This window comes from Neophocaena asiaeorientalis, unplaced genomic scaffold (genome assembly GCF_003031525.2).
Source record: "Neophocaena asiaeorientalis asiaeorientalis breed wild unplaced genomic scaffold, Neophocaena_asiaeorientalis_V1.1 scaffold177, whole genome shotgun sequence".
In the NCBI taxonomy this organism is placed as follows: Eukaryota; Metazoa; Chordata; class Mammalia; order Artiodactyla; family Phocoenidae; genus Neophocaena; species Neophocaena asiaeorientalis.
This window is the reverse complement of record NW_020172779.1, coordinates 20499172-20513225: the sequence shown is the minus strand read 5'-3', so window position 1 is coordinate 20513225 and position 14054 is coordinate 20499172. Positions and strand designations below refer to the sequence as shown.

Here is a 14054-nt window from a genome sequence, read left to right as displayed (position 1 = left end):
TTGCGGGGGGGCGGGGGGGGGAGGGTGTGTGCAGTGAGGCCCGAGCGTATGTGTTTGGAAAAGTCTCACATGACTCTGAGAAGACTGATCTAGCTCCTTCCCTCTCTTTACAGACAGGAAATTGGGATCCAGAGGGGAGGGTGGGCTTCACTTGGTGGTGTTTCTGCTGGGAGCTCTCATTGCTAATGGAGTCAGGACGGGGATCCTGAGAGGGAGGCTGTAGGTCCAGGTGACCCTGGAGGGCAGAGGACAGTTAGGGAAAGAGAGGACAGGTGTGATGCATGATTCGGGAGGTGCTGGATTTGGGGCGCCAAGGTCAGGCCGAGCCAGGATGAGGGATTCGGGATGCAGGTCACATTTGCCATCGCCCTTGCGTCTGGTGTTGCACAGGGAGCTCTCCCGGGACACAGCCAGGTGAGGAAAGCAGTGAAGACACCACGGGGCTTGGCTCCCGGATCCTCACTGGTCTGCGTTTACTTTGCTCGTTTCCACGGAGTGAGCGGCCGCCTTCCGGGGAGGCCCTTTCTGAATTCCCGGGCTCTGTAGCTGCTCTGCAGTCTAGTTGTGAGCAGCTGTCCGCTTCTCGGAGGAGAGGGCAGAGAGTGCAAACCGGACAACACTCTCAGAGGTGTGCTGCGTGCCTGGGGTTTGCTCTAAGGGTGGAGGTGCTGGGAGCTGAAAGGCTTTTCTGACACAGCTGGTGGCTTCCCTTCTCGTCTCCACTCAGCGCTTAATGGCGGAAGATGAACAACAGCAAAGGAGCCCCTGGGTGTCGCGCGGTGGCACTGGCGCGGCAGGGTGTCCACGTGTGTCCACACGCGAGTCACAGGAAGTGGTTTCACCAGTTCACCCATTTACCTAGGAGCTCGGATGGTGCTTATTCTTCTAAATGTAAACCACGTGATAATGGATTTTATCACGTCCCTCCTACCACCACACTTTCCCCTGTGTGATCTTATTATTATTATTATTATTATTTTTTTTTCCCTGCGGTACGCGGGCCTCTCACTGCTGCGGCCTCTCCTGCTGCGGAGCACAGGCTCCGGACGCACAGGCTCAGCGGCCATGGCTCCCGGGCCCAGCCGCTCCGCGGCATGTGGGATCCCCCCAGACCGGGGCACGAACCCGCATCCCCCGCATCAGCAGGCAGACTCTCAACCACTGCGCCACCAGGGAAGCCCTATTATTATTTTTTAAGTAGACTTCATTAGAGCAGTTTTAGGTTCACAGCAAAATTGAGCTTAGCCATTTCCCACATACCCCCGTCCCCCGCATCACCCCCCCCAGCCTCCTTCCTCATCAACATCCCCGCCAGGGTGGTGCATTTGTTACAACGGATGAATCTGCGCTGACACAGCGTCACCCAGGATCCATGGTTTACGTTAGGATTTATTCTTGGTGGTGTCCATTCTGTGTTGTTTGTTTGTTTTTCCGTTACCACACTGTCTTGATTTTTGTAGCTTTACAGTACATTTTGAAGTCAGGGATGTCTTTATTTCTTTAGAAAGTTGTCCTTACATTTCCCAGTATTTTAAGTGACAAATATAGAGCAGCTTCCTTGCCTGGTAGGGTCAGTGCCTGAGAGTGTTGCCTGCATGAGGACGCTGTCCTGGGTGTGGGCGAGGCCCAGAACCCAGAGCCTGCTGCCCAGGCCCAGCTGTGTCCCGGCCCAGGGCTGGAGGGTCAGGTGATAGAGCGCCCCGTCTGCTCCACACGGTCTCTCTCCCAGCACACCTTGCACTTGCACTTGCCTTACTCTGCTTGTGGCCTCAGGGAGAACGGTTTCACATGTGTACCATCATTTCTCACGGCTTGGTGAGCGGGTGCAGTGGGCCCTGTACCGCACTTGAGGGAATAGAGGCTTGGGGAGGTTAAATGCTATTCCTCAGGTCGAACAGCTAGCTAGTGAGAGGGTGACAACATTACCGACTGGCTGCATGGCCCCTGTCAAGTCCTCGGTCCCTCATCTGTACAGGGAGGTACTTTTACTGTGTCACGGGAAGGTTGTTATAAGGACTGAGTGAGTCAGTCCCCAGAATGTGCTAGGACAGTGCTCAGCAGATACTGTCAGGTGAGGTCTAATTCCATCTGTCCCTCTGAGGCCACGTGGAGGCTGGAATAAAGTGCCCTGAGGGCCAGTGCTTCAGGCCTGGCCCCATTGGGAAGGAGTGCGTGCTGGTGGGATGGCCCCCTGCCTTGGCCCTGGTACCAGTGGTTGAAGTTAAGGGCAGAATAGCTGGACACGCCCTAGAAGCTTTCGGGGTTTACATTTGAAAGGCTGAGAGTTGCTGGTGTGAGACGAGATGAGACCTCCAGGCCTGTGGAGGGGACAGTTGAGCGTACAGGCTCCGTTAGGCCGTCTTCGGGACAAATTTCGTGGGGTGAGTTAGTGTCTGGGAAGGGGGTTTTTCGAGCGGTCACACTGTTGCTCTGTAGAGAGATGGGAAGGGGGATTGAGTTTCCGTGTGCGTGGGACCGGGATCCCTGTTAGTGTGCTTCTGACAGACTTCTGGAGAGATCGCAGGTGCTTTCCAGTGACCCCTTTTGTATCCCTCGAACATAACTGCAGGCTGGCTCCAGAGTAAATGCAAGCCTCCTGGGCTCTATGCAGTTACACTGGGCTGGCCTTAGCCTTTTCTTTCCGTGCTGGGCCAGTTGTGCACACGCCATCCAGGTGTCCACTGCCGGCTCTCCTCCCGGCTGTTGCTTCCTCAGGAATGCTCTTCCCTGCCGTTCACCGCTGCACCCCAGGCATCCTTCAGGTCTCCCCTGAGTGTCAGCTCTCCTAGAGGTCCCCCGTCGTCTCTCCACCTAAATACAGTCCTTTTATTTCTCTCTTTCACGTACTCCTGTTCTTTCTAAACAGCATTTCCCATAATGTGTAAGTACGTTAAGAAAACGGGGCAATGATTTAGCACTTCTCCCCCCACCCCCACCCCACCAGGCTGTATGCCCCGTGAGAGCAGAGACCCTGCCTGTCCCTGTGTCCCCCTTGCTGGCACACAGCAGGCGTGCCTGTAAATACGTGTAACGTGTGTCCAAAGCTGATGAGCAGCTACATGACATGTGCTCATTGCCATTTATTGAACAGAGTTTGTTTCTTGATCTTAATTTTTAAATCACATGCTTGAAACATGTTTCTTTTGAAAAATGAAACAAATAAGCACACCTCCATGTGATTTGATACTTTTTACTTAGCCTTCTGTTGCCGGAGGGGACATTCACCATCATTTTGTGAAAGAGGTGGGGAGGTAAGGTAAGAGATCAAATAAGGTAAAAGTGATAAATGTCAGCTGGCTGTATTTTTAACAGGAAATAAAAGTTCCTTTAAACCCCATCTCCACTGTTGCTCTGGACTACTTTCAACATTTCTCAGAGAATTAAATGGAATTCTACTAAATCCCCGTACCTGTGAATAAAAGGGAAATTGTCTGTATTCTCAGGACCTGAAATGTATTTCTCTCTGTTTCTGGAAATGAACATTTTCCCTAGCTGTTATGGAAAGTCGAGGTAGGAGCACAGAAGTACACTGTGTGTATTTGCTAGCGTAACGGGCTGCTTATTATTACTTTAATCTTACTTGTGTTCCTGTATATGAAGACTTTTTGATCATACCTTTTGCTTAGCCTTTTCCTCAATGAGAGATTAAATTTCCCCCAGGAACTCTTATGAAAGAGAGTGGTAAGGCACATAAGTTTGGTAAAAGGCAGGAGTTGAGGTAATAAACTCTCACATTGCTGAACTTTCTGAATACAAGAGTGTTGAAAATTTTATCACTGGCTCATATACTGCAAATCTGTCTTAAGAATAAAAAGATTCAGATTTTATAGGACGAGCAGTTTGAATCGCATAGAAATTATGATTTGTACACTATATGGTGTTAAGAAAATTTATACCCAGTCTTACCGTAATTGCCTGTGGTAGGAACTGTATCCTTATCTATTAAAAAAAAATCTGCAGAGTGATATGTGCCCCATTCTTGGTATGGTGGGGTGGAGATTAGTTAGGTCAGGTCATTTAGAATTCTGGGCTAGGTTAGTCATGACGTTGATTTCAGCCTTATCATCCTTTTCAGAATCTCTTATTTTGTTTTGGCCTTTGGTCTTTTGACATCGTGGAAATACTGCAGGGACTTGTCCTTCTTTCCTCTCCTGTCATTGTATGAAAAGATTTCTGTAAGATAAAACTGGTAGGATATCAAGGTTTTTGTGTGTGCGTAGGTTTGGTCAGCTCTAAGAATTTCAATTCATAATTATTAGTAATTGTTATTCAGTTAACAGTTTAAAAATTACTATGAAATAATTTAAATATACACAAATCAGAGAGAATAGTACAATAGCCCATCACCCAGATTAAATAATTAATAAGATTTTGCCATATCTGGCTTTATTCAGACCTTTCTTTTTCTTTTGTTTGTTCTTTGTTGAAACATTTTACAGCAAATCCCAGAAATCATGTCATTTTACCCTATATGCTTAAGTAGGCATGTCTGAAAAATAGGGGCTTTTTCTTTCATCAGGCTTTCAACTTGACCCACGAGCCTGTTAAGGACCAGCTGGGTATTAGGCATCTTACTAGGCAGTAAGGATATTTGGGTGAATAAGACACCATCCTGGCTCCCAAGGAAATTAAGGACTGATGGGAGAAACAAAGACACAAGCTTACAGGTGCCTCGCTGTGTGTGCCAGATAACGCCTATGGGACAAGATTTGTGCAGGATTCAGTGGAAATTCACAAAAGGGACTTGCCAGCCTTGTAGGATAGGCAGTGGGAGAGACGGTCAGTAGGCCTATGAGAGGAGGAATGCTTTGGTCAGAGTCTTAAATCCTTTCCCCCAACCTTTCTACCAACCCCCCGGGGCCCCTGGGCACACAGCTCTGGGTGGTAACTGTTTTTGAGCCCTGTTTCCACATCTTCATGAAGAATTTTAAGGTGGAAAATATTTAAAAGCAGTAACTGTTGCCAAAAGGGATTTGGAATAAACAACTCTAAAATCCTGTGATCTTAAAAAAGTACTTTTCCATGGCTGTGCAACCGGTCTCTTCCACCTCTAACTTCAAACACGCTGTTATTTTGGAGGGAGCAGCCACAGTTTCGCTGGTAACCTTTTTTCTACTTTAGCTTTCTGCTTTTCTGTTCTTATACTTCAGAGAAATGCTGTGCTTTTTAATTTCATGGCCTTGGTTGTTGATAATGAAGGCTCATCAAATAGTATTTTCTTGAAAAAAAAAAGTATGCTGTAATTCAAATACATGCCACTGAAAACATAATCTTTTGTCATAGCCTTATTATAAGTATTTCAAAGTGGGTTATTTTAAAAATTGTGTCTTTGCAGAAGAGAGAAAATGTTGGGTTGGCCAAAAAGTTCGTTTGGGTTTTTGTCTAACATCTTGTGGAAAAACCCGAACGAACTTTTTGGCCAACCCCATATAATATAAAGCATTTTAAAAAAACATAAAAAACCGAAAACAACATGTGAACAGGCGCATCATGTGAGTGTGCTTCTCCAGGATAAACACAGGGGAAATGCTTTGGTTGCCCTTTGAGCGTGGTGGTTGAGGCATTATCTTGAAATCACGAGTTTTACACGTTAGACATGGCTCCAGCGGGCTCATGTGTCGGCCCTGTTGCCAGTGCGCCCCTGAAGCCCTGCTCTGATGCTCTTTGTCTTCTGTCGCAGGCACGCACCGAGGCTGGGCTGCCGTCCAGATGCGTCTGCTTCACGAGCTGGTCTATGCGTCCCGGAGGATGGGGAACCCTGCTCTCTCTGTCAGGCACTTGTCCTTCCTGCTACAGACCATGCTGGATTTCTTGTCAGATCAAGGTGAGTGGATTCAAACTCCAGTTTTCTCCCAGGAAAGATGAATGAGTGCCCTCCTGGTGCTGGCCCCCGTCAACACCGGCCCAGGATCGGGTGGGTGATGTCCTCCGTGCCCTCACCTCCCTGGGCCCCTCTCAACACACACTGCTGGCCCTTCTCGCTGCTCTCAGCCTCCGGCATGGGCTCCCCTTGCCTTTGCCTACGTTTTATAGAATGTAAGTGTCCAAGTGTGACACTTATATGCAGAAGTGCACGATTCACAAGCACACTGCTCAGTGAGTTTTCACGAAGTGACCACGTGGTACCCGGCACCCAGATCGGACACAAGACCAGAACCCCAAACACCTCTGTGCCCCTTTTGGTCACTGCTCCCCTCGCGGGCAGCGTCTGTCTTGACTCTCTGAGGGATCGTGCGTGTCTTTGCCCATACATCAGGGCAACTTTCTTCTAGGTCCTTGCCTCCGTCACCTTCTCTTCTCACACAGTTCCTGGGTGTTACGTGTTTTTTGGGTTTCAGTCACGATCCGTTTATCTCCAGCCCAGGCCCCACCCTGAGCCCCAGGTGTTCTCCTGCTGCCTGGGTGCCGCACAGGCCCTTGGAAATCAGCCCTCCGCTGCCTGTGTCCCAGCACCCTGTCTGCCTGTCCCTCCCGCCGGGTTAGCATGTGCTGTGGGTCCCCTGGGAAGCACTCCTGGGTGTGATGCAAGTGCGGGGCGTTTATTAGAAGTGCTCTTGGGATCGACACCCACTGAGGGGAAGAGAAGGAGGCAGGTCTGTTTGGGCAGAGGGAAGCTGGGCCTCGGGGCAGAATCTGCGGGGGCCTGGGCGGCCCCCGGGAGCTCCGGGCCGGGGTGACCCTGGAGCCGTCCTGCATCATCCCGCAGGCCAGCCGTCTGCCCCCTCACCGAAAGGTCGTACAGGTTCTCGTGGCGAGGTCCCTATCTCCCTGTGGAGGGCACTGTCTGGAGAGGACGCCGCCCAGAGCCTTGGGGGTGAGGCCTCAGCGGGACCTCTGGCACTGGGATGGCCGCGCTGTGTGGAGAGGAGCTGGGTCTCTGTAATCACACACCCAGGGGCTGATGCAGCTGCTCCCAGGGAGGGGAGCACATCCCTTCCCTGAGCTGCTTCCACCTCCCCCTGCCTCACCTGCCTCGTCCTGGACTTTTTTCTCGCAAATACACATCTTCTTCCCGCAGCGGGCCTTTGCCCTCACCCCTTGCCTGCACCTTGTCAGCCATCTCCCCTGGGTCTGCACTTCCTCTAGGCTGCCTGTCACAAGTCCCAGGGGACCCGTCGTCCTCCTGCTGTTCGGTCTCTCCCCTCACGCACTTCTCACGTTGCACCGACAGAGCTGGGGCCTGTTTAGTCGGCCTGTCTTCCCTGCAGAAGCCCCAGGAGAGAAGGAACTTGGTGGTTATTTAAGGTCATATTAATTTGTGATCTGAAGACGCTGGGTCTAGAAGGAGAGAAACTTGGGATATTTGACCCTGTTGAACAGACCGCTGCCTCATAAGGGCCTGTGTGTAATGGTATTTGGTTAATTGGAGTCTTCTGCGAAGAGGACTGAAGTCAGGAGGACCAAGGGTTCCCTCCACTCACCCCAACCTCTAATTACCGTAACCTCAGATCAGTAATTAGGTTCTTCCTGGGCCTTCATTTTCTCATTTGTACAACTAGGATATTACAGGTTGTGTGGCAGGTTGTTATTATTTTAATGATAGTATTTTAATTGATTGGGTGACCTTTCTCCTGGAGAGCTCATGGTACCATTCACAGGGTTGATAATTAACATTTCTAAATACCACCGCATTGAAATGAAATACAGAAGAGAGGAGTAGCCTTCTCCTTGGACGGGAACCCGTCTGGGTGTTTGCAGATGGAGGTGGCACAGTCTGGGGGTTCTTGCCTGCCCCTCCTCATAGGTCCCCCCCCACCCGGTGTGTGCCAGTGCGCGGGACCTCACAAGATGGGTTCTGGGGCCAATTGTTTTTTGTTTTTTTTTTTTATGACGAATTTTATTCCAAAGTGGCTCTAGTAGTATCAGAGACATTGATGTAGAGTTTGAATATTGTTTCAGGTAAAGTGACAATGGATAAAAGCAGTATTTCTAGTTAATATATTTTTAGATAATGGGATTTTAAATGTGTGAGTTAAAAATGTAATAAATATTAATGAACTTATTTACAAAACAGAAACAGACTCATAGACAATAGAAAACTAACCTACGGTTACCAAAAGGGAAAGGAGAGGGGAATAAATTAGATAGACAACAATGTCCCACTGTATGGTGCAGGGCACGATATACTCAATATCTTGTAATAAACTGTAATGGAAAAGAAATGTAATAAATATTTAAAATAGGTGTTTTACTATTTTATCTACTTTGAAAGATTTATCAATTCAGAATTATAGGGGAGATTTTTTTTTAAAGGAGAACCACTTTATTTTGAGTAGTAAACAAAACTGCATTTATAACATAATAAACAAACCTTCCTTCAATTTCTTCACAGTTAGTCCAAAGAATAAAACCTCTGACTTAATGAGAATTTACATTTAACCTTAAATATTCTAAAATCCATCCATGTCAACTTTGGAATTTTAGTCTTGCCTGATACTATGAAATAGGGCAAACCTTGATCAATGGGCAAATTCCTAATTTTTGCTGTTCAGCCTCTTTTCTGGATCTTGCTCTCTGATTCTGCACATTCCAGAGTGTTCAGTGGATTTGTAATAAACTTTCAAGATGAAGGGGAATTTCTTGCTCATTGTTTGCCTGAAATCTTGGCTTGCGTTCATCTTTTTAAACAAAAAATATGCTCCAAAAATGCCCACAAGTTCAGCTAGTAAAACTCCCTTAAAGATCTTCTTTGCCAGTGGATCCAGAGTACAGGCCATCCTGAGGCACGTACTCGCGGGGCTGCTGGGACCAACTGTTTACATAAAAAGAATAGGGTGTGGGGAGGATGCCACGGTTAAGCCTATAGAGGAGTCCATAGTAAATGACGGATATGGGAGCATCATGGGGGAATTGACAGTTCTTTTCAGAGGTGGAAGAATGGTTTGGGTCATGTTCCATGAAGGAGGTGACCTTGACCTTGAAGAACAAATTGGTGTTTGCCAGACAAGACTGAGCAGAAGGAATAGCTTCAGGTAGCAGGACTTTCTCCAGTTCTGGTGGAATTAAGAGGGTTTGGTTTATTTGGGGAATGTTAGATACAGTGATTTGTGTGATTCTGTTGTCTGGGATTTTGGGAAGGAAAGTGGATGATCAACAGTAGTGCAATATGATCCTGCAATTCCACTCCTAGGTATATACTCAGAGGTTTGAAGACACAAACCCACATAAAAGCTTGCACACGAGTGTTCCTGGTGGCATCACGCATAATAGCCAAAAAGTGAAAGCGGCATCCATCAATGTCCATTCACTGGTGGATGGATAACGAAAGTGTGGTGTGTCCACCTGCATTTCTCATTCTCTTCCTCTCCCTCATCCCTTCTTCCTTTCCACTTTCCTTCCTTCTTTTGGCTAACCTTTGTTCATCCTTCAGATCTCAGTGTAGATAGCCACTTCTGTTGTTTTCTACAAAGCCGTTCTTGGTCCCTCAAGACTACCTTGTGTTCCTTTGGAACATTCCCACTGGAGTATGTGCTTACCCATCGAGCACTTTCACCCACTATATTTCGATCGCTCAATTAATTGACAGGCTCGGCACTCAGGCAGCAGGCTCTCTGAAGGTGTCTGTCTGACTTGCTGTTTTTCTTGTCCCTGTCACCTAGTGGCTTGTGCTGGCATCCACATATGGCTGAATGCATTAATAATAAATGCTTTTCCTTTCTTAAAAGTAACTTTATTGAGATTTAGTTCACAGACCACACTGTTTAAAATGTGCCCTTCAGTTGTTTAGTGTATTCACAGATATGTGTACCTGTTAACCACAGTCAATTTAAAACATTCATCACTTTGGAAAGAAACCCTATTAGTGGCTAGTTAAAGCCACTGTGGCTGGTTAGTGGCACACTTCAGTACTCACATCCTGTTGAATGCATTAATAATGAATACTCCCTTTCTTTTTTTGGTTTATTTTCACTGTTACTGGGAAAGCTATGGTGAGCCTCTTCAGCGCTTTGGCTTTTCGAGCAGGAGAGAGATTTTGTCAGGAGAGGGATTACTGGGTCAGCCATTCTGAACACTTTTATTGCTGTTGAAACATATTGGAAATTGCGTTCTGAAAGGATTGTTCTAATTATACCTCTGGCAGCAGTGCTGCTCATTCAGTATGTAGAAAACGTTGCCTTATTATTTTAATTTGTATTTTCTGGGTAAGTTGCAAGTTTGGATATTTGTTCTGTGTTCCTGTTTACTAATTGTATCTCTTTTATGTGAGACTCTTTTACAGTCTTCTGACTGTTTCCCTGTAGCTTGTCTCATTTGTTTCTCATTTCTTGGGAGGCAGATAGCATCAGGCCACTGTGCTGAGGTCTGTCACGCTTTGAGATGCTAATGAAGTCCTTTGCCCAAAGTCTGTCAGTTACTATGAGAGATACTCATACTATGAAATGTATCTTGTGCCCGTAACATACCTGGATGGTGTACAGCGGGTTTGAAAGAGTTAAGACACCTCCTGAAAGTGCTTCACTTGTTTTTGAACTAAAGCTGAAAGTAGCAGGAAAATCTGTTTTAAACATTTTATGATAGATCTCTTTAGCGTAATACGAAACTTGAAACTGTTGCTGGAACTCTGCGAAATACATTTAACATTACAGAGGATTAGCTCAGACCAACATGTGTGAATTTAACAGAGAGTATGAAGCGCTTTACATTTGACCCACATTGGCCATCCTTTAGTTTCTTGAATACGTCAGGAGTTTTGCTTTTTGGTGTTTTCTTGTCTCAGGATGTTGGCTACACTCTTGCCAGCCGTCCCGCCTTCAGCTCTGGGGTGGGTTTGTGCAGGTGGCCTCCCCATCCCCGCCCTCACAGCATCTTCTGGTCATGTCCCGACTTTTCTTCAGGGCGGGCAGTTTTTATGGCTGACCCTCCACTTCCTCTCTTGATAAATCCCCCTCTAGGAGAGTCGGGCCCCTCAGGGACAGCAAGGCTAAGTTATGGGACGAGGGGCCGAGCTGCCTGGGAAGAGAGGGGTTTCCTCTTTTCTGCCGGGAGAAGCGTGAAGCCCCAGGAACTGCTGGTGACCACACTGGGTCGTGTGGAGAAGAGTCTAGGAGTGGAGTGGACTCTTCCTTGTGTGGTCTTCTCCATCCCAGCAAGCACACCGTAATCCAATCCCTAGTGCCCTAGGGCCTCCCTAACTAGAACGTGCTTTCTAAGAAAGCAGTGGCTCTGCTTGGATCACTGTACCTTTTTTTTTTTTTTTTTTTTGCAGTATGCGGGCCTCTCACTGTTGTGGCTTCTCCCGTTGCGGAGCACAGGCTCCGGACGCACAGGCTCAGCGGCCACGGCTCACGGGCCCAGCCGCTCTGCGGCATGTGGGATCCTCCCGGACCGGGGCACGAACCCGTGTCCCCTGCATCGGCAGGTGGACTCTCAACCACTGCGCCGCCAGGGAAGCCCCTCACTGTACCTTTGTAGCATCTAAAATAGTCATAGGTGTGCCGGAAATATTTGTGGAATGAGGGAGTGATGGTGGCAGTGATCAGTGACCGCTCAGGAAGTACTCTGGGAGGGGGGTTTTGGAGGGGACGTTGGAGTGCAGTGCTAGGACACTTGTTTTGAAGGTGCATTTAAATAACATTTTACCATGGTGTTTGTTCATACTTTAAAAGTAATATGGAATGGCTGATAGGAATTATGAGGTGATTGATCCCCCCTGCTCACCCACCCCTCACTCCTTGTCGGAGCCTCTGGCCAGATGATTTACTTGCATGGATTTAGGGTTAAGGAAAACCCAGAACAGGGAAGAGATGGAGTCTCCCAGGGAGGGCTGAAGGAGCGCTCGTCAGGAGCAGGTGCTTGAGATGGGCCCTGGAGAGTGAGCAGGTACTCAGCAGGTGTGTGGGACACAGGTGAGGGGGAGGTGAAGGGAAGGAGTGTTTAGGGCAGGGCTTGCATGAATGAAAGAGAAGGTGCCGCTGTGCTTGGGCTGAGGGATGCGGCTCAGTCCAGACCTGGGTCTTCTGCTGCTTCGGGCGTGGCAGTGCCTGTCAGGTAACGCATCTCATACGTAAAGCGGGAATGGACGCCCGGAGGATGGCGTCCTGGCGTTCCTCCCCGGCACCCCTGCGTTCCTGGGCTGCCCGGCTGCAGAAGGCCACAGCCGCGTGAGGACCGTTGCAGGGGTGAACACGGAGGTCCTGCCCGGTGAAGCGGCCTGTCCCAGCCCCACAGCCAGTGGCAGAACAAGCCTGGACCCCTAGCCTCTCAGCTCCTAATATGGGGGAAGGGGAGCCACTTGCCCCGACCGCTGTTGACAGAGACGTTTTCGTTTAACTGCCAAATGACTGCCTGCTTCCACGTGGCCGTTCGAGTTGCTGATGGCAAATGCGTTTCAGCACAGTGCTACTGCCCCCTGGCAGTGGGATGGTGATATGTGTGTATTTCATCAGAGGGAAAAACACTCACTGAGCTTGGAAACAGCTTCAAGGCAGCCTTTGGTGCACAGAGGACCTTGTTTATGGAAAAGGAAGAAGTACCGCTTTGAAAACAATGACAAAGCTGTGAAAACTGCAGTTCAGTTAGGGTTCTAAATGCACGCATGCATACATAGTACACACATACCATTAAAGAGAAATTGTCCCGACACTTGTTAAAATGGCAAGGAAGACTGTTCCAGACAGTTGCAGTAGGGTCAGCTCTGTTGCAGTAGGGGAGAGAGACTGAGCTCCCTCCAAATACAAGGACAAGTGGGGATTCAGAGCCAACAGCAAAGGGAGTGGGGAGTGGACAGAAAATGACTCAGAGGAGACGTCGGGCTGGGGGATTCTGGCACAGTTGGCCTAACAGGGTTCTCGCTGAAGGCAAGCCAAGGACTTAGATGTCAAGGGGGTGGTGGTGGTGTGAGGAACTTGATCAGATAGTGAGGGTGATCGGATATCAAGGGTGGGGGGACTCTCGCTCACCTAATTAAGTGGGATCCTTGCTACAGCTGGACTAGGCGGGGCGAGGACAGGGCCTAGTCTGAAGTAGGGCACTGAGCAGCCTGCATCAGGGAGAGGTTCTCTGTCATTACGCACACAGGTACATACATGCACGCGAGCTTTGTGACCGGGATTTGACTGTGTGCAGTGTGGGAGCTGGCTGCACGGTACGTGGAGCAGTTGCTTCTGTGTGTGCTGCCGGATCCTGAAGCCCTCAGGCAGGCAGTTGGAGAGGCGGTTGGGAAGGGGAGGTGGGTGGGAAGGAAGCACAGACGAGCAGGAACTTGTGAGGCTGAGCTGGACCCCACCCCACGGGGATGGACAGGAACCGTGCTGGTTTCTCAGCACCTCCCAGCCCCCAGCTTCGATGATGGGAGCCCCTGGAGGAGCGGCCACCTGGCCCAGGAGCTGGAGAAGCTGAAGCAGAGGGCCTGGGGGAGGCGCTAGAGGAGCTGGGGGAGGGATGCTGCCTCCACCCCCCCACCCCAGCAGTGTCGGTGGGCGTGCCTGTGCCTTTCAGGTCCCCATGCACGCTGGCTCAGAGTATGCAGGGAAGGGGCCTCTGGGAAGTGTGGATTCAGCTTAGCTAAACGCACACACTGGTGAAGATTTGACTTTGTGGTTTGAAGTGCACGTCCGCTTTCAGGAAGCGGGAGATGAGTCCCCATTGAGAAAAAGCATTCCTATTTTATTTTTGCTTTCCTTGCTATCATAGTTGACATTTTACTTCTTGTTTTAGTACCGGGAACAACTTTTTGTTTTGATTTCTCTTTGATGAGCCTGTAGTTATACATTTAGATGGGCTAGACAGGAATAATTCCTCCGTTTCCTCCCCCGCTTCTTCCTTCTCTCTTTGAAAACTGTTCATCTGAGATTACTTGATGCTTTTTGAACGAGAGTGGATTGTACTGTGAAGAGAATAAGAAAAAATAGGATTGCCAATTCCTTTAAAAATGTTGGTTTTTACATGTAAAGTAGATGAGTTGTGAGTGCAATTGCAGTAGACCCTTAAGGCTCCTGAAGGTGTATTTTAAGGGTTCTAGGAATACTGTGCAGACGATGAAGGACAAGGGAGGGGTAAACGACGGCATTGGGGAGCTCTCCTTATCTCCTTTCTGGAAGTGTTTATTTTTCATC

At 48.7% G+C, this 14054-nt stretch overlaps 2 protein-coding genes across 3 annotated transcripts in view; one reads left to right on the top strand and one right to left on the bottom strand.

The window, feature by feature from the left end:
- TRAPPC9 (trafficking protein particle complex subunit 9) overlaps nt 1-14054 on the top strand; it is a 509572-nt gene that overhangs the window by 64866 nt on the left and 430652 nt on the right. For both annotated transcript variants that reach the window (XM_024741252.1, XM_024741251.1), the window contains one exon: nt 5681-5824. In XM_024741252.1, coding sequence (XP_024597020.1) covers nt 5681-5824 — 144 coding nt within the window. The remainder of the gene's footprint in view (nt 1-5680; nt 5825-14054) is intronic.
- Nucleotides 8475-8717, bottom strand: LOC112397130 (protein CEBPZOS-like). The gene has a single exon (XM_024741253.1). It carries the CDS (start codon nt 8715-8717, stop codon nt 8475-8477), a length of 243 nt encoding a protein of 80 aa, XP_024597021.1.

What these genes read in the sequence shown, in the direction of transcription:
- LOC112397130 (XM_024741253.1), bottom strand. Translation starts at nt 8,717, where the DNA reads ATGGCCTGTACTCTGGATCCACTGGCAAAGAAGATCTTTAAGGGAGTT.